This window comes from Paramacrobiotus metropolitanus, unplaced genomic scaffold (genome assembly GCF_019649055.1).
Source record: "Paramacrobiotus metropolitanus isolate TYO unplaced genomic scaffold, Prichtersi_v1.0 Parri_scaffold0000326, whole genome shotgun sequence".
Taxonomy (NCBI): Eukaryota; Metazoa; Tardigrada; class Eutardigrada; order Parachela; family Macrobiotidae; genus Paramacrobiotus; species Paramacrobiotus metropolitanus.
In genome coordinates, this window is record NW_026570546.1 from 1 (window position 1) to 20,151 (window position 20,151).

The following is a 20,151-nucleotide window of genomic DNA, read 5'->3' on the forward strand; positions in this document are numbered from 1 at the left end:
TAGTGTTTTTACTGCAAGATGGTTTCGTCCAAAGGCGCCGTTTGAACGCTTTTGGTGAATTTAGTCTTACCGACTCAGCCATAAACTACCGCATTGCTACCTTTAATTTGTGGAAATTGCACACTCACACCAACCTCGTACTGTACAGTACAGTACAGAAAAATGCGCTGAATTTAACGGTGTAGTTAATTTTTACTTACAACACAAGCTATCACCGCTACCTTCGTTTGCTAATATTCTCGCGTCGCCCATGACTGTACTGTATTAAAGTATTAAAGTAGTACTGTATTAAAGTATGACATAGCTTCTAAGCCTTGACTGTTTCACAGAACAAAGTGACATACTTACAATTCATGTAGTGCTGGTGAAAAGTGTAATTAACGAAATTGACCTTATAATTGATACGAAATTTGTGGACATGAACAGGAATTTCTGCTTTCGCGTAACCCGAAACGCATGTCAGAGTATTTTCATTTTACGATACTCAGTCTCAGTCCATTCCACACAGAATATTACCACATGACAACGACTAGTGTGAAGAATATTACCACACCATCACACTAGTCGTTGTCAGCTTGCCACAAGGCGCAGTTTAATTCGGGATTTGATACCGTATTACCCGAGCACCATAATTGTATAACAGCCCATTCGCCCATTAATAATTTGAAATTGTACAGTACAATTACCTCACTAATCTGATCTGCAAAAGCAACGTGATCAAACAATTTGTGCAACATTTAAGCACGTAGATCTTCTTATCGTACTTTTATATCTTTTCCGGATAGCCTTTGACCTGCCGCATTAAAAAATCGCGTAAACTAGTCACATCCAAAATGCTTTACGTTCTGTTATATACCGCTACAACTTTTACGAATAAGCAAGCAGCCTGTTAGCCTGGGTACCGTATAATACTTAATTACTTAATGGACGTATGATCAGCATGAGAACGGCGATCTGGACAGTACCTACAATATTATGCATTGGTATGGTTTTCTCGCAACTACCACTGCAGATCCACGCGATTATCCAGACGAAAACACTGATGATGAATCCGAACCGGAAGGTGGGTTTGTTTAGGTTTTGAACTCATTTGCACCGAGCGCGAAGCGCGAGGTGCTGCAATAAGTCTTCGTCAAGAGCATAAAATTTGTCTGAAGCCACGAAGAGCGTACGTCACGCTTTTCCATTTCCACAATCCCAATACCATTTCCCAGTGGTACTGGCGCTCGCACTCGTGCAGTAAGGTGGTTCGCAACCACCGCTAGTTAATATTAATACGCACTTTAAGCAGTAGCTACGCATTTATCGATGATGTATATCCTTTTACTGATTAACAAACATATGCATACATTATGCTTGTCTGCAGGCGGGGAATACCAGACTGATCCACATTCCGCCGAGCGATTATCGGAGCGAAGCACATACAATGTACAGCACGACGATATCATGTATGCCGATTCCCACTCTGCCGTTTCATTGCCCAGTGGCACGGATGCGTTGAACGGTTAGTAGACGAAAATCGGCGTGTAACTATCGCTCGCTTTGCTACTTCTTCGGTAAAACGATTTGTGAGGACGAAGTACAGTATAAACTTCTAAACTAGTATTAAAGCCGGCGAAACAGGTGTAAGTTGAAGATTTGGAGACGAAAGTCGATCGAACGCATTGAACAGTGGCTACGTAAAAGTGTGCAAACTTATTTTTAATACGCCACACAACGGCCGAAAATAACAAGCAGTCAGAAAAAAGGTGTGTGGCATGATAACGGTTTTGCTGAACTATGTAGTAAATTTTGGAGTCGCAAAAATTACAATTTTGACAATAAAACTTTTTGTAGGGAGGAAGGGCTTTGTTAAGGAAGTCAAAATGGACTGTATTTCGTCAAAGAATATCGTAAGCTTGAAATTGTCAAAATTAAATAACTTAAAGGTACTACATTGGAAATCCTGTTGTGCGCGAGAGGAAATATCAGGAAAATGTTCGAACTGGAATTAAAAACAAACCTATTGGCTTACGTGGAATACGCTTACGTGGAAAAGATGGGTTACGTGTTTTACGACCTGGCAGTCGAAACTTTTGGCACTTTCAGTTCGGATTTTAAGGAGCTCATTCGTTTCGCTGGCAGAAAGATCCGTGACGTGACAGGGGAACCTCGTTCTACTGCGTTTTTGAAGCAGAGATTAAGTCTAGCTTTAGTGAAAGGAAATGCTGCTGCTGTTTTGGGCACCTTGAATATGCGTCCTAGGATTTTTGATAGCAATAACGATTTTGGCTGTTTTACGTTTAAATTTGAATCATTTTAAGTAGTATTACGCGAATGCACTTTTTGTAACATTGATGGCCTTTGCCCAATAAAACATTTCAAGCTATTGGTAACTGGCCAACTAACTTGTAAACTAGTGTTAACAGTACACAAGAATTCGCACGGTATTCAACGGCCGGTATCTGGCAATGACTGCACATGTTTTCGCACAATTCAGTGCGTTCGATCGACTTCCGACTCCAAACCATCAACTTACACGTGAATCGCCGACTTACTTGTACCTATGACAGAATGTCGGCATTCACTTACCAAACGAATGCGCGAACTTGGTAACTTTGGGTATTTCTTTAAGAAAGTTCCAGAAATATGGAAGCGATTACATATTGGCCAAATGGAAGAATTCCGTACGAGATCAGCTCCATGTTTGGTATGTAAAGTGTATTGTACTGGGTCCAGCTTTTTTACCAGCTAACACATCCACAATGGTATCATTGCCAGATGGAGCCAGTGAATTCATTATCAGAGAATCAATGCATCTAATAGAGAAAGCAACATTTGGATGCATTAGTTTCGTACCGAGAAACAACCAGTCCAACTTTGTCGACTTTCAACCGGGTGAAAAGTAAGTGCGCAGTTCTCATTCTACAAAGCGCGAAAGCGACTGAGTGCTGTAATATCGTTTTCCGCGTTGTTCTTGATTCAATATCAAAATCGTAAGTAATGTTGAAAGCGACTGTCATTAATGGGACGAAGTTGGGCGTTGAATATTAAAACGTTGAATGCAGACATGCATGCATGCTCTGTACATGCTCATTACTTATTAGGCTTGTCTGTAAAAAATACTACCGGAAAGCATTGCACTTATTTACTTGGACTTTGCAGTCTTTGGGACTGCAAAACCTTAACAGAAATTAATGAAAAACATTAGTGCTGGTAAAATCATTTTCCGGTCGTCCCTTAATTGTACAAGTTCAAGCTGCATTATTGGATGGTTTTTCAGCTGTTCATCTTATCTGGGAATGCTTAACAGCAGCGACCACCGCGGACAACCACTTTATCTGAACCAAGATACGAATTACAACTGCATGATACTGGGTATTGTCCAGCATGAAATCCTCCACGCCCTCGGCATGTATCACGAGCACTGCCGACCGGATCGCGAGGCCTTTGTGGAGATTGTAGACGCCAACATTGCCGCTGGCTATCGAGATAATTTCAAAATCAAGCGCAGCGCACCAACATACAACGTCGAATACGATCTGGAATCCATAATGCACTATGGACCATATGATTTCGCTGTGAATCCCAGCAGTAAGGTCATAAAGTTGAGAAGTGACGACGGTAATCCACGTCCGACGCTGATGATGGGCCAGCGTTTACGTCTGAGTGTGCGCGACATCGCCAAGCTGCGGACTGCCTACCGCTGCCAAGTGGATGCCGGGGATTACGCTGATGGTACTCCACGCTTTCCTGACTTTCTGACGAGCAGCTTGAAGAAGGAGGAGTGCGATATGGAGTCAAACGAAGACTGCGGCAGTCCGAAGAAGCAGCGCTCGTGCTATTGGTATGGGAGACCTTACTTCACCATAGCGTGCCAACCAGGCGTCGATGTCGGCCGTTTGTGGCATATGGCTTCCCTGATGGCGCGTACACCATTGCGTGCCGTTCACATTGCCCTTGCCGAATCCGATTTTACTGTCCAGCCATTCGAGCCCATTGCCCAGCAAGTGACGAGTGTCTGGCTGATTAACTGTTCCACGCCGTACCCTGTAAGTCGACTGCGCTCGGTGGGTTTCGTATACCTGGCCGAATTCGGCTTGGAAAACTGCAGTAATGTGGCCATACAGAAGGATGATTTTCTGTATTCCCGGAAACTTCGAGTCATTAGCTTTCACGGAACCACGTTAACCTATATACAAAAAGGTACCTTTACCAATTTGGCGCACTTACGGCTTATCGTGTGGCACAACGGTGTGAACGCCACCAACCCCGCCTTCTACCGAAAGGTTACGTTTAATCAAGAAATGCAGGATTTTCTGAAATATATTCACTGCAGCTGCGAACTGGCATGGTTGCGACAATGGTGGAAGGAAAGCAATTTAGTAAAAAATCCAGATGATGTTGGTAACATCAAAATGCCACATAACTGGTTTCAGGGATGGCATTTATATCGTAGTGAACTTTTTCTTCCTGTCGACTGCTTAGCCCAGCCATTTCCTTCTAATCTTGGTATGATTAATATGAGTCAGTGGGAGTTCTCTATTAACGAGCCATCCTGCGATGGATATTCAGAAAGTAAGAACGACGGTCGCTCCTCACCGTCCATTCTTATCCCGCAGATGGCCGCCAGTGCTGAGTTGCTTGACAGCCGCAAGCTGGCCGCCGATGAGTGCCTGGCACAGTTCGGGGACAAATGTCGTCCTGACGCGTGCTATCAGTGCCAGGCGGATAACAGTATATCGACTGTGGACTACTGTCAGCGCAGTATGGCGAATGACGAACGGATTAGCGTTATCCGATGCACCGCTGATGTGACGAGCCGCGAACTGCGGGATATGACCTTTTCCATGGCTAAACATCCAGTGAGAAGCACCGCGGTGGACGTGTTTGATGGAGATTATTTGGTATACCCGTCCTTCTCCGTCATCCGCCGACGTGTTCGTAGTCTGCGCGTGACGCGATGCGACACCGGCCGGACGACAGGTAAACTGCCAGGGCTGCAGTTTGACATGCTGCTGTTGTTGGAGTTAACGGCATGTCGAAGGCTGATTATCCAGAGAAATGATTTCCACGCGACGTATAAATTGGTCCTCTTTCAGCTGATTAACTCCACACTGTCGTATATGGATGCCGAATCGTTTGCCGATTTGCCGGCTCTACAACTGGCAACGCTGGACGCGGGACTAAGCCACATGGAAATGGAGTGGCCCAGCGATATGAAGCAGCATCTTTGGCAGCTGCACTGCACTTGCGAATACTTTTGGTTTCGCTCGTGGCGGACTTCGCGGGTTCTACCTAAACTTTACTTTCCTCCAGTAGCCAACACGTCATTCACAACAGCAGACATTAATACCCAAAGTGTAAACGAACTCTGCAGCCGTCCTACTGGAACAAACGGACTGTCTCCTCTCGAGTCCAATACGTTTGTGAAGAACTTGTTGAAGCACAGCGAATTGTGTAAAAACCGGGAGAACCTTTTTGTTCCTGTCGACTGCAGTAAAGAACGACGTTTCATTGGTACACTATCAACTAACGGCACCCAGTTACGCTTTTCGATCAACGAGCCCCAGTGCACAGGCAACGTAGATTTAAGTGCGAATGCAACAGTTGTTAAGCCATCAAGAAACCCCAGCACCGTCAAGCCCCGTAAAGGTTTGTTTATTGCTCGAATTTCCCATTTACTGTCCATCCAAATTGACACTTCGTTAATTCGTCAGTGCAATCAGTTTCCATTTGTAAATTGGCTTCCTTGCTCGTCCACGGTTCAGTTGACCGTTGGCCTTGGATTGTTGCACGTATATAATACTGTGCTACGGGCCGAGAAGCCAGTTGGTCCGAAGAGGCAATGAATGCACTGGCAAAATCTTGGCGACGGATTTAAGTACTGCTCATCTTCTGACTTCCGCAATTTGCAGGGAACTTTCGCGCTCAAGTTGCACAAGAGAAAAGATCGCAAATCTCCACAACCATCGTTAACGGTTTCGGAAAAACGGAATTCCAGGATGACCAGTGGTTAAACTCCACCGATCCGGCTAATGAAAGTGGTTTCCTGTCTGCAGACCGGTTTTGGCCAAACAATACTGTACCTTTCATTGTTAGCCAGTCATTAGGTAAGATCGCCACACCCAAACGGAGGAGCAGCTGTATAATATACTGGCGGCTCCATAATTTTTAATCAATTGCTTTTTTAAAAATTAAGTTAAAAAGCGCATTTTCAGCGTAATTGTCACGTATTGCGAAATACTTATATTTGTTTATTCAGCGAGCCAACCAGAGAACTGACTGATCCGTCTATCAGGAATTTAAACATTCATATCCGCTGGTTTGCACTTCAAAGGTCACATACTAAAGTACATGAAGTCACAGTAAATTCTGTGACTGACATGTATCAAACACTTTCAAACAAGAATAAAATAAGTTATTGAATTTGTTATTGAATTTCAATAAGTTACTGAATTAGCTAAGACTATTAGCTAGAATGTTAGACTATTAATAACGGGAAATTCAGCCCCCCTCCCCAATTTATTCGGCTTCTGTCGATTTGATGTCGGCTTATGAAGTGATGTGCGCCGTCCTCACTACAAAATGCTCACATGCGCGGCAGTGTTTGCTGCAAATTGCTTTCTAAATTGTTGGATTTGGTAAGAAAGTGTTTAAAAGGCTGTTGATTGACCTAAAGAGCAGCTTTTTTGTATATATATTCTTCATTTTGCTAATCTTCCCAAAGCGTTACCGCTCTGGTGGAAATGGCAAGGGGAATACAAATGTTGTCACTAACACATCGGTATTGGCGGTGACCGAGTGTAGCCGGCAAGAATGTTAACATGTTCACGGTTCACGCTGTGAGCATATTCGACGGGCGAAAATGCTTGTGAGCATTTTTGACGGGCAAAAATGCTCACGAATGGTACAATGCAGTCCATAGGTACATTTTTTCTGCAAAGTTACAGATATTAATACCTCAGAAAATTTTATTACTGTAACAATATGAGTTTCCGTTGTAGGAAGTGCGCTTTCGATAAAAGAATAATTTTTTGAACCCTTTCGCGCACGACGCAACAGTCAGGATGTACCAAGTACATGATCTGAATGTCACAATTCGCCCGAATAACTATTTGTTTGCGCAGCATCCGGTTCAAGATATTAGGAATTAAAGAACAAAATATTCTGTGTAAAAACCAGCTCCATAACATTTTCTTCACTACTGGCAGAATCAAAATTAAAATTAAAAAAAATTCCTGTAAAAGGTTTGGGGAAGTACGATGAACATGTTTTATTCAGAATTTTTCTCTGTATGTACATACTTTTCACCAGGAGCAAAATTACAAGAATAAAAAGCAAAATTTAATTTGCGGGACATGACTGATCGTCTAATTTTTTTTGTTCGTTCCATTTTAGTATTTTCAGCAAGCGAATGTTGCGCGCTTGGACGGTTTTGAGAATAGAATCTAAATTATTATTTTGGCTGCATAATAGTTTTATGGTTTTTATCACGGTTCAGGTAACCTGGTAAGCACACCAGACGCGCTGTTACTCCATATGATGCATGCAGCCAGTCTGCTTTATGCTCGTGAACATGGGTGCCGGGCGAGGATGTTCACGTTTGTGAGCGCGCGTGCCGGACTGGATGTTCACGCTTATAACAGTAATATTTAGTCACTATAGAAATCGAACTGAAAACCGCTGTTAATAAGGGGTAGGAAGCGGTAATTTTCGTCTACTCCTAATTTGTATGTTTGTACGATTTTTAGTCTGCAAATTTGCACTGAATTCGTGAATAACTGTGCCGGGTGGAGGTGTTCATGCTTTTAAATAAAAAACAGTGAATATCCAATTTGTTGATTTCGGATTCCTCTAGTTTTAGCTTCGCAAAAATCCCGCTGAATAAGTCCTTCTTTTATGCGATTACGTGGAGAGTTTCAGATATTTTAAACCGACTTATTCCTGTTTGCCGTGTCATTTGCGCTTACACGCGTACCAAACGGAAGTAACAATGACGGCAAAACTTAATAGCAAAATTTTTCTAATACCGTGCTACATATTTCTGTCAATCCGCAGAGAAACTTGTACTCGTACATACGCCTGATTACATTGGCGGGATGTTTCGCCTTTAAAAATGCTCACAAAAATTCTTCGTTGGTCAGAAATCCTTGTTATGTGTAATGTCGAAAGTGTTACGGAGGTTGCAAGTGTATGTGAAGGCGGCTTTGAAATTTTTTGTGCGTAGTATCAGAAGCCGCGGCCTTTTAGTTTGCGAAAGGTGCGAATTATTGCGAATTATTATTATTTTTACGAATTTGCGAAAGGAATTCAATCGTCCACAGACGGGACTGAAAGTTCCCATTAGTTAACGGGCCGAAGCTGTCACTAGCATCTTTTCGGCGTTTGCTTCGGTGTACAGTCGCCGCGCGATGTGTATAATGCGGCTCTGGTGTTAATGGCACACCTAAACACACGCCACACTTGTCGTAGACACATACCTGTTCTAAACACAACCTTGCAAATCGGTTTTACTTAATTACACAGTCAAGTTGACATAATTGCACCTGTTGGTTTCTGTGCAACCCATTTTTATCTCTATCCTTTGTTTTTCTGTAACAGCTTTGAAAATATATATTGTTTTTGATCACTTTGAAGGCTGACAAAGCTTTGGTTTTTTAAAGCTGGTTTTTCTCATTCTTCATTATAAAATGCATAAGCGGCTACGAAAGTGGTTTTGGGCTTGACTATGTCCATTTTACAGTAAATTTATCTGATCTGCCAGGTAGTCTGAATGCTGTTTCCATTGTGCTTGTAAACAAGGGCGCCGGGCGGGAATGTTCACACTTTGTTGACATTGTGCTGAGCTGCGATATTACCGTTTTATGAACACATATTTGTAGCTACGCCGTAATCTGCTGTGCTTACCAGAGAACAGTTTTTTTACAGTACACAATTTTTTTTGAATTCAGCATTTTTTTCAAAAGCAGCTCTTTATCTTCCGCACTATCGAAGCTGGAAGCAGCACTGTGGAAATGAAATACAGTACACATCTGCAACGCCTATTTGCCTCTGCACAGTTCGCATGCAAATGTTCCTTTTGCTGTTCGGGCTTGCTTAACGCAATTAACGTGAAACTGTTTTATAAGACACCCTTTGTAGCGGCAGGTGACAATTTCCTTAGCCGAATCTGGTTTTGGCAGTCTGCAAGTGCAGATAATGGGAAACCGGTGCACAAATCGCTCGACATCGACACATGGCTCCAAAACCTTATTTGGACCGACGACATACGGGAAAGGGGTCATGAATTTGTTAACAACGCAGCTGTGAAGTGAAGGCGCATCTAAAAAATTGCACATTTCTTCAAGTAAGCTTTAACCAAGGTTAAGTCACCGGCTCCCGCCTCCTAAAAATTTTACTTATTGCCGGAAGGCGGAAAATTGGTTAACCTTAAGTATGAATTTAAAAAAATTAATATCATCGGCCATGTTTGAGGGAGTGTTGCCAAACATGTTTCAATAGTCAAGCTTGCACTAGTAGAGTATTTATTTTACAATGAGAAATGAGAATGGGGAATACAAAACACGCATACAGGGTACCGTGCAATGTCCGAGTTTAGCACAAATACGTGTAATCATCAGTCAGATCCTTTGCTAGATGCTTCTATAATTTACTACTACTCAGTCAATTATCCATAAGATCTATATACAGTATGTTTTCGGAAATGGGTGGATTTCTCATAAAAGAGTACCATACAAGGGTCGCGGTTGGCAGCGGCGGGAGCCGGTGACACAGCCCTGATATGCACTACATACAATATTCACATGCACTTCAGACATGGAATCACAAACGGGAAACCGTAAGAAAATATGGCGCAGAGGTAAGGCAGCTATTCGTATACTTTATAGTAATAAACAGTGTAGCTAGCTTCTTACCAAAGATTTCTTAAAAGCGATGTTGCGCAAGTCCTGCCCATGACATGCGGCTGTGGCGCACGCCAAAACATATACCCCGCAATCGGAATAATTTGGCTGCTGGTCGCAAGGCTGCAGACGAATTTCAATTTCTGCCGAAGTCGCGTTAGCTAAAGCTGCGCTAATTTTCATTAACTCGAAATCTCTTGCTTTGCCCATTTCAACTGCCAGGCTGTCATAGACATTCACAAGGAAAGGTGATTGTTTTCCATCTTGTTGCCCGACCCCTTGTAGCAGAACAAAATGGTTCCGATGAATGTACGACACTTGCAGAAAACTACGGTCACGGAAAAATAAGGAACGGCGAGTTGCAGATAATTCTCCTCTGTCGGTCAACGCTTCAATTGGCAACAGTCCATCAACTTGCGGAAACTGAGCTTTTAAAATCTCCGATACTGCTGAGACTATGAAGGTGGACAGTGGGGTTTTCGGTTGCAGAATGCTGGTTAAATCATTAATGGTTAAAGAGATTTTCGACAACGCCGCTAAAACGCTGTCAGAAAACGGGTTCGCTTTTGTTAAAAGCGGCAACTGTTCAGTACTTTCTGGCTCAGGTGATCCGTCCTCCGCTGCGGAATTATCGCCCAAGATAACTTTTAGTTCCTAAAATTTTGGAAATTCATTGATTTTGAAAGCAATAAGGTTTGATGCTCGTAAACTATAAATGTCGCACAACAAGGTTGCTGCTTTACAATTTCATAGATCGGTTAGATCATCCGGCCGCCGGCCTATATATTAGTACATGTGACAAAACTAGCCATAAAACGCTATCTATGTCTCTACCAGGTAAATGAAATCGATGTCGTGCATATGTACACTCGGTTACTATGAAAAAGGGTATCTTAATGGGAAAAAACCCCGAAAATTCGTTAAATCAGTGTTAAGATTACGAAAATATGGTGCGACATCTTTCGGCTATTTTATATACAGAAAAAATGTACAGTTTTTACAAAACTCGCTATGTGTAGTAAATTTGGTATACCTGATCTAGTTCCAAAAAGGCTTTCTGTCTGGCCATTTTTAGGTTATTCAGGTTTTGTTGGGCTTGTTCTAGACGAGCGGCATCGATAATTTCGATGTGGTCAGCTACGGCAGCCGACGAAGCTCATACACTCCGAGTATTATGACCATACGGTGGCAAACAAAAGGTCTTCATGTTGACGCAGCTGTTAAGGGATTTGGCCCGGTACATAGCACTGAAATCGTGTACATTGACGGGAATACGCGCTTTCGCGCACTTTCAAACACTTTTAGTTGTTTTTGAAATTGTGTAGCCAAATGATTGGTGTACATAGGCGTGAAATCGTTTTGCGCAATATGGTTAGGTAAAATTTTTAGGTGTTTTTTTGTATTGTGTACCAAATCTTGCGCATAGCATGAAATCGTTTTGACATCGTTCACGATTCCAGCATGCATGTTTTCAAATTTTAAAATGAATTTCAAAAGTTTTAAAATTCATTTTAAAATTCGAAAAAATCGTGGGAGTCTGGATCCGTGTCAAAACGATCTTCATGATTTTGTGCATTTACGCGCAAAATTTGAAAGGGATCGGTCCATAATGAGACTTTTGGTACACCTGAATGCATTTAAACTTTTTGGAATTTTGGTACCCTCATAACTTCGCAACCGGATGTTGCGCGCGCAAGCGGTTTTCTCACCTAGGTATACAGTTCTTCTGGCTACAAAATACCATAAAGCAATGCAAAAAAGTGTTTGGGAGCGCGCAACAGCGAAAGTTCCCCTGGATGTACACGAACTTGGTGCTATGTACCGAGCCAAATCCCTTAAACCATTTTAGAAGCTCTTCTTCGCACCCCAACCTTTGGCCTGCTACCTGTACTCCACACAGCGACTCGCAGGCGTACGCGATGCTGTGCGGATAGTTTAGAGGAAAACTGAATTTTCGGGAATTCGACTACAAGGATGCTCGAACTTTCTGGTGCAAATAGTGTCCAGTACAGGTCCACCATAACTATATTGTGGATTTTGGATTGCCTTGCAAACTGTAATAAACCACCCGATACAAGGCAACAATCCTAAGGAATACAAATTCTACAATAATTTCGATTTTTTTGTTATTCCGAAAAAATTATGTCCTAAATAAACACTTCGTACTTCAGAAATTTTTGAAACGGTAACCTCTGTTTTGGAAGCGCTTGAGTTCGGTGCTATCGTCTGGGTGTCGACGTTTTGACCCACGGTAACAGTTGGTGTCGCCTGTGCGAAGAATGGGGGCGGCATATAGTGTCCGAATGCATACGGCTGGTACGCTGGAGAAATACCTCCAGGAAAAACACCACCCGCATACCACGGTGTACCATATGGCGGGTAATTTGCAGAAGCCGGGGGGGTGGGAAAGTATGGATTATACATCGGTGGGACAAACGGTCCGACAGTAGCTGCTGAAGGTCCCCCAGCAGCATCGGTTGTTTTTGGCATTCCGGCGGCATGCCCATTAAATACCCAAGGGATGTTACCAGGCAAATGATACATCGCGATCCACAACGTCCCACAACAGATGGTAAATCTTACAGTAAAAATTGATCATAAGATTATCGCCACAATAGTCTTTACTTGAATTTACTCAAGAATTATCCGCTAGAAACCACTTCGTTTATTGTAACTTGCAAATGACACGAGCTCTTTATTCGCGCAAAGGATTATCAGGATTTCCAGAGTTGTAAAGCAACCGCACCGTCTATCCATTCATTCACTTTCTTAACAAGAGAAGCAACACAATTCTACCGGTACAGCTGATCTCATTGATACAGAGCAGACAGATTCTCGATCTAAGAAGATGATGTTCCTCAACACCACGGTACAGTTTCTGCTTACACATTATGTAGCGATGCCGGGATAAAAATAGTGAGCAGTGCTGTAGATTGAGGGAGAGAGAGGAAGTTGTTAATTGTTGATGGTGCTTTATGATACTCTGCCGTGCTACCGCTTCCATTCTTTTGCAAGTGCTCATCAACATCTATTTGTAATGACCAAAAGTCCTTAATACACGCTTATTAAATGTGACGGCATAACAGCGGTAAAATATAGCGACTTAACGCATTATTTACATAACAGATCATTTGGGTACCACCTTTTCGTGAGCTTGCCTTTTCTTGCATACACCGAATTTGTTAATATGAGATGTTTTTTCCTAGTATAAAATTTACAGTTATTTTGAATTTAGTATCTAAGATTTAAATACAAAATAAAAGTTTTAAAATGCAACTGCTTAACTAGTCCTGCACAAGACTAGTTCCATTAGCGTTCCGAATTAGCAGCAAGACATATCCCGTCTTGTGTTGTGCGGTGGTGCAGATATCAGAGAGCAGTTGTGCAATTTCCGCTCTCTTCTATCTTACATATTACATTCATCAGGGAAACCTAAATCGGGAGGAGGTATTACTTCGCGCACATCTTGTAGATTTTTATGTTGTGTTATTACTACCTCTGCTTATTTACAAAACATGTTTTGAAAACTTTGCGCGTTTATTTACTTTAATTTTTGTTTTTCGGGCCCACCAAAACACTTTTGTTTTATGTTTAGATTCGGCCGCCAAACGATCTAAAATGTTCATACATATATCGGTTATATAGCGCGTGTTATTTTTTGCATGCCGAGATATGACAAAACAAAGCACAACTTACGCTCTTTTTAGTCAATCAGTCCAATACGTTACTAAATTTTTTTTAAATTTTCCCCCAATTTAACTCTGAGACGTACCGGTATGGAGGATTCTCAATCAAAATTGGGTTATTTACTAATTTTAAAGGTTTCACATATGTACTAAAAGTTTGTAGAATTATTTAACGTCTAAAAGTACGTGAACATCCCCGCCGGCACGCGTGTTCACAAACGTGAACATCCCCGCCGGCACGCGTGCTCACAAACTTGAACATCCTCGCCCGGCACCCATGTTCACGAGCATAAAGCAGACTGGCTGCATACAGCCGCGCAAAGTGATAATTACCTCTGATCTGCTTCAAAGTGCGGCTCACATCAACGGTATCCGATTACTGCACAATAGCAAACGTGAGCATCTCTGCTTGGCACCATGCTCATTAATGCAATAAGGAGGCTGATCAATAATCATTCAGTAATTCAATGTTTATCCAGTGCTACTAAGAAAATCCCTTAGTGAGAAAATTACTATTATCCAGAAACAAACAGCATCCCCATTACGCACTTCATAAGAGCGACAGCCGGGAAGGAATATTCTACCGGATGCACCGCCGCGTGTGCTCAAACGCATAACCGTGTGATGCTGTTGCAGTCTTCCAGTTCGAGTGTGTAACTTCTCCCTCTGCCATTCAGAATTCGGTTCAAAATAGTATGAAAATTCACTTAAATTTAAAGAAGACTAGTTTTTTATGCGAGTAACGTTTTATTTCCCAATTACCGGGTGGCCTAACAAAACGTCACCCTGGATTACTAAGGTGCACTGGCCCTATCCAGTGCTTGATTGGCATGATTTTAGTTTCATTCGAAAGAGCAACTTCCATAACACAAAAAGGTTAAGTCAAACCAACAATGTAAATGAGTCTTCTTTTTTCCTGAATTATTTTGAAAAAATGGGTGGAGTTGAGTGATGTCCCGGAAACAAAAATTCCAGTTTCCCTATTTCTGAATTTAAATTGTAGATATTCAGCAGAGTACGTTATTGTTTATGACGTTACTGTTTCAAAAAGAGGGATTCTTCTTGATTTTTTCAATGTATAGAATAACGACATCCTAGTGACCCTGACTGCCCAAGAAGCGAAAGATTTGATACTCATTACATTTGATTCTCATGAAACGGGGTAGCAGACTTTTTGAAAACACTTTGCAGGCCATCGCTTTGAAAGCAGTCCTGGATCATACCCGTGTTTGGAAGGGTAATAACCCACCTACAGTTGTCAGTTGAAGCGGCGCTCTTCGTTTCACCCTGTACTGAGCAAACAATTGTAACCAAAATGCTTAAAAAAACGGACAAATAAACTCATTATTTTTTCGAACAGTCAAGAGGTTGCTTAGTGCATAGCTAATCCAGCGCATGCACCATCCCAACAATTTTTTCCCGGCTGAACAAAAAAGTGCTATTCTAGATAAAACAATTAAAAAATTTAAAATAATGTGCAAGAACAAAAACTGAGGCGCAATTGTGACCTTTGAGAGATGGGATACTAAAAATTTTGACACGATTTCACTTGGCGCCATTGTCAACGAGGGGCACAACTTTTCAGAAAAATGTTTTATTGTTTTTGGTAGCTTATGAAATTGTCTATCGGATGAGTTTATCCGGTTTAAATTACGTTAAGTGGTTCGCGCAGGGCAAAACAAACGCGGAGGGTGACATTTTGTTCGGCCACCCGGTAATTGAAGCCATACTTTACGTATGGAGAACATAGATATATCCGCCTTCGAATGGGACGATGGGGAAAATTAACACAACAAAACATGTGCAAAAAAATTAACACGTGCATGATAGCATTCGTGAGCATTTTCGCCCGTCAAAAATGCTCACAAGCATTTTCGCCCGTCAAATATGCTCACAGCGTGAACCGTGAACATGTCAACATTAGATTGTAGTCGCCATAAGGCTACGATAGACGGTAAACGATGTACGGTGAGTGCCGACCGCATCGGAAGTGCACCGGCAAGTGCTTTGTGTTGTCGCAGGCGTCTGCGGTCGTACGGTATACGATCACCTTTCAAGATGTTTTTATTTTTTTTATATAAACAACCTCGATCCAACGAAATCAAGAATCTATAAACAACCAATTAGAATTCTTGATTTCGTTGGATCGAGCAGAACGCACATTCACGTACATATCGCCGAAGGCGGCTGCAGTTTCGCAGGTTCAGACGTTACGCCCACAGAAACGATACGATAGGATCACCACTTACCGTCTTACTTATCGTCAAACGGTCCGATAAGGGTACGCCGTTATGACGTGCAAGAGCCTACCGTATATCGTACCGTCTGTCGTAGGCTCTTTTTTGCGTGCGACTACAATCTATTCTTGCCGGCTACAACCGAGCACAAGTTACATGTGGCGTGAGTCTTTACGCCCTCCGTGCATGTGAGCATCCGGTAACTAACGCCACCGTGCATATTGTTGCGTCTGGCGGTGGTGACTTACGCACAGACGCTACGTTTTCTAGACGTGCTGAAGATAGACGACCTCCGCTACGCTTCGGTCGAAAATCGTATCCGACCTACTTTACCGGAGTTTGTATGCTGTAATTCGATTTACGGTACAGCAAGGCAATCTGAATCGGAATTCACCGTGAGATAAAACCGTCCGAGTGAAAATCCGGAGACAAACAACTGTCTCACGATGTTGAGTAGTGTATACAAAACGAAGAATCCGAGAAACTTACGGGGGTGATGGTTGAAGGCGCCATACCTAGAGCAATAAGAGAAATTCTAATGAAATCCGTGTGGTGTAGCAGCGGCTAACTGGTGGCTGGAGTACGGTGGTGGACAAAAACAAGTAGATGTTTCGTCTGAGGTTAAACTGCTTTTGAGGCACATTGGTGCACCAAACACGCCCGTGTTCCTGCACGTGTTGACGGTTTGTGCGCATTGGATTTGTTGCTGTCATATAGTATTTACTGGTTTATTAAATCAATTTTTGAATGCCGACCGACTGGCCGATTTCGGCTTACTATGGTCGGACTTCTCCTATAACCAAAAAGAATCATTTCCAGATTGGCGGGACAACGGGATAATTGCAAATTCCCTTCGCCATATCCAAATCAAAACGATGCAGTGTCTGCGCTTCGTCAAGAGAGAATTCGAAAACGACTTCATAATATTCGAGTCAACGACAGCGTAAGTGAGCAAGATGCAGAGGATAATTAACAGCATCTCTTGTAGGACGCCACCAGTGCATACCTGATTTTGATGGGTTCGAATCTCTAGGTCCACCGGCTGCCGGTCCGCTGTCGGGCGTCAAGGAGGCCCACAGGCGATCACTTTATCACCGGCATGTCTGACGCGTGGCATTATCCAGCATTTGGTACTCCATGCTCTCGGAATGTTCCACGAACATCAACGCGATGATCGTGAGCAGTACGTGCATTTCTACCCTAACCGCACAACGGGTAGTGAAGCCGCTGCGGCGGCATTCCGCACATTACCAGGGCTACGTAAATACGGAGCGGGATACGATGTGGAATCGATTATGCATTTCGGACCTTTTGATTTCGCGACGAGCCAGCAGCAGCCGGTGTTGGTGATGAAAACTCACGGGAACAGTAAAATGGGCCAACGGCGCACACTGAGCGTGGGAGATGTGGCGAAACTCAGTGCCGCATATCACTGCAACATCAACTCTACACGAGCAGATTCCGAACCCTTTCCGGAATTTAACAGGGACGTGTTCACCAGCGAACAGTGTGCCTTATTCCGTGCGTTATTACCGTGTTGGTCGATACCTGATCAATTATCGCACGAAGTCTGTGCGTCTCGCAATTACCATCAGATCCTATGTAACCGCACAAACCTGCCTAAAGCGGACGTTGATCGGCTAGCGAGAACTATTAGTAGATCACTGCACTTAGTTTCCATAAAAATGCCGGAAGCGTTAACATGCCACTCGGAAAAGTTTGCGCCCATACGTCGGCAGGTGACGCATCTCGTCCTGACTAATTGTACGTCCAGACGATCAACCAGAGATGTAGCTGGTTTTCAGTTCAGTAACCTGCTGGAACTTTGGTTCGAGAGCTGTACCGATCTCGTTGTCGAGAAATCGGATTTCACCGGATTAAACCGACTAGAAGCTCTGATTTTCCATTTGACTACCGTGTTTTCCCTGGATATCAGAGCGCTGCACAATCTGCCATCTGTGGCAAGTATCAGCCTGGATTATACAAGTAATCATGCAGAGAGGCTGCAGTTGTTCAAAATCCAGGGATATGTGAAATATTTGGAACTCCTGAATTGCAACTGCAGATTTGCTGATTTTCGCTCCTGGAGGCACAATAACAAAACTATCCAGCCCCGGTTTTACCATCCAGAAAAGTATCGCTGGCCCGGAATGGCTGCCAAGCCGGCATATCCAGCGCTTGGGCAACTGTATATTCCTGTTGATTGTAGCAAGATGCCATTCTCCTCCACTGGGGATTTCGTCCAACAGCCACGTAAAGCATATTCAGCTAACGAGCCGAACTGCAACGTGTGACACGGTTGAATCCCCGAAGCTGAAGTCTAATTAAAATCAGTCTAACTGAAATCATTCCAATTGAAATTCTTTTTAACAGTTCGGTCGGCTTCGCTGAACGTGTTTGGAAAACTCGATTTTCGAGAAATTCGTTTGGTATGCCTTAAGTCGAAAAAGAACTTTCGCATATATTCCAGTAACCCTATTTGCTTTTTTCGGTAATTGCAAATTACAGCACTTGCCAGAGCATTCAACCCCACGTAACGCGTTCCCCGCTAACGTGCGACGGTACAGACCGTACAGCAGAACACGAAAAAAGTCATCCGCGCATAACAGAGAAGCGTATGCAACGGCAAACAGATTGCCGAGAGCACAGACCGCAATCAAAAAGTCCACCATCCCTTTAGAGTCGTTTCTCGCGTCCACTTTTGAAGATTGACGAGGAGATGTAGGGTGATGCGCGACAATTTCTCCAACTGCAAATCTTGCAGACCAACCCGGCACCACTTTTTTCCGCGGTAGTGCGAGGACGGACGCGGATCAGCTGACTGTGCCGCGCACAGCGTCTGTAAGAGCCACTATTCATAAGGAGCATTTGACAGGCACAACCGTTCTTTCTACCTTGCACACGGCGTTTTCCATTTTGCGGTTTTTATAGAAATCCCCGTCCACTTGGAAGCGCTGGTGTAGCGCGTGCAGCGCCTGCTCACTTAACCCCGGCAGCGCCGCCTCAACTGCATCCCAAAACGCGCAGTCGAACCCACTGCCCAGCGGCAATCGCGCCGTACCGATGTGCACCTGCATCTCCGTTATGAACTCCATGGTTGTGTACCGCCGGTGCTCCGCGTTGATCTGAAAGCTGCAGACCAGGTAAACGAGGCAGTTGGTCATGCGAAGAACGGTGCCGCTGGGCAGATTGCGGCATCGCTTGACGAAATCCTCCAGCCAAACATAATCGTAATCCTCATTCGAGCGTGATTGGTGCAGGCCGCATTCGGGATGCTGTTCACGGCGCAGTGCTGTTCACGGCGCATTGAACCAAAAAGTCAAACTGGACACGGTGTAGATGAATACTTGGCAAGTGGATAGCGGTTTGATGAGCAGCAACATAGCGTATCATGTCGCACGCTATCAAGGCGTAATCATAGCCGATCCGCTCTTTCAGGGGCGTTATGACAACCCGTTGCGTGTCGGGATGTAAGCATTTGAACACCGTCGCCAACCAGAGAAACTCATTTCGATCCTTGTTGCGGATGTTGTCTTCCTCCATGCGGATGACGATGATGGAACGCAGCGCTGGCGTATCCATGATACGGTTCCACGATATACACACAGTACGCAGCTTCATCTGCATTACGGTGTCCAAGTGAGAAAAGACTTCCTGCCACAATTCCAGTGGCAACGGTAACTGCGCCATCTCGTCATCGAATACATCGACAGACTCAGAAAGATTCAGGATCAGGCTACCCTGCTCCTCGTGGAGACGGATAAGACTTTTCTGAGAACCACGAAAAACATTTTATAAACATTGCTGTATTAAGCTATTCCAAGTTTTCATCTGCTAGATGACGGTAAAAAATCTCGTAAAAATTTAACAGCGTAGCATTCTTCTTACCGGCAAAGCGTCTTTCAAGAAGCACCGTTTTTCTTTAGAATTCGGCTGACAGATGTACTTCAGCTCGCCGCCTACGATTTCCACTACGTAAATCCGTTCGTTGATATGGAAACGCTGGAGATTCAATCGCTGAATGAGAGCCTCGGCTGCTTCCGTGGACAGCGAACGGAATTCCTTGCCCAGCTGCACACAGCGCTTAATGAAGGCTCCTCGGTCGATGCGATCTCGAGGTGAAGGGTGAGCAGCTTTTCTGTTGGCATCGCGAAGCAGGCGAACGCGATCCATGGGGACGAAGTCGGTGCACGCTTCTTTCGTGTCTGGGCGCTGCCAACGGATCACGCCAGCCGTTTCGTAGTAGTACGACCCAGCCCGCCTTACGCAGCTCATTTCAGCTGCGACCCAAGTCCACGGATCCGCTGCAGTCGCCCGCAGGACCTGCACCGGAAGGTTGGTCAT

The 20,151-nt window shown here is 43.7% G+C and overlaps 1 protein-coding gene across 1 annotated transcript; it reads left to right on the top strand.

The window, feature by feature from the left end:
• The first annotated feature begins 867 nt into the window (after window positions 1-867).
• LOC129602089 (uncharacterized) lies at window positions 868-18,177 on the top strand. The gene is made up of 8 exons (XM_055501050.1): window positions 868-1,063; window positions 1,367-1,504; window positions 2,615-2,689; window positions 2,761-2,884; window positions 3,263-5,634; window positions 5,898-6,092; window positions 16,627-16,750; window positions 16,841-18,177. Exons 1-8 carry the CDS (start codon window positions 976-978, stop codon window positions 18,099-18,101), a joined length of 4,377 nt encoding a protein of 1,458 aa, XP_055357025.1. The 5' UTR covers window positions 868-975; the 3' UTR covers window positions 18,102-18,177.
• Window positions 18,178-20,151: the final 1,974 nt, after the last annotated feature.

Coding starts and splice junctions, on each gene's coding strand:
- LOC129602089 (XM_055501050.1), top strand. CDS start 976: ATGCATTGGTATGGTTTTCTCGCAACTACCACTGCAGATCCACGCGAT. Junction 1,064..1,366: donor TGATGAATCCGAACCGGAAG/GTGGGTTTGTTT, acceptor GCTTGTCTGCAG/GCGGGGAATACCAGACTGAT. Junction 2,690..2,760: donor CGAGATCAGCTCCATGTTTG/GTATGTAAAGTG, acceptor TATCATTGCCAG/ATGGAGCCAGTGAATTCATT.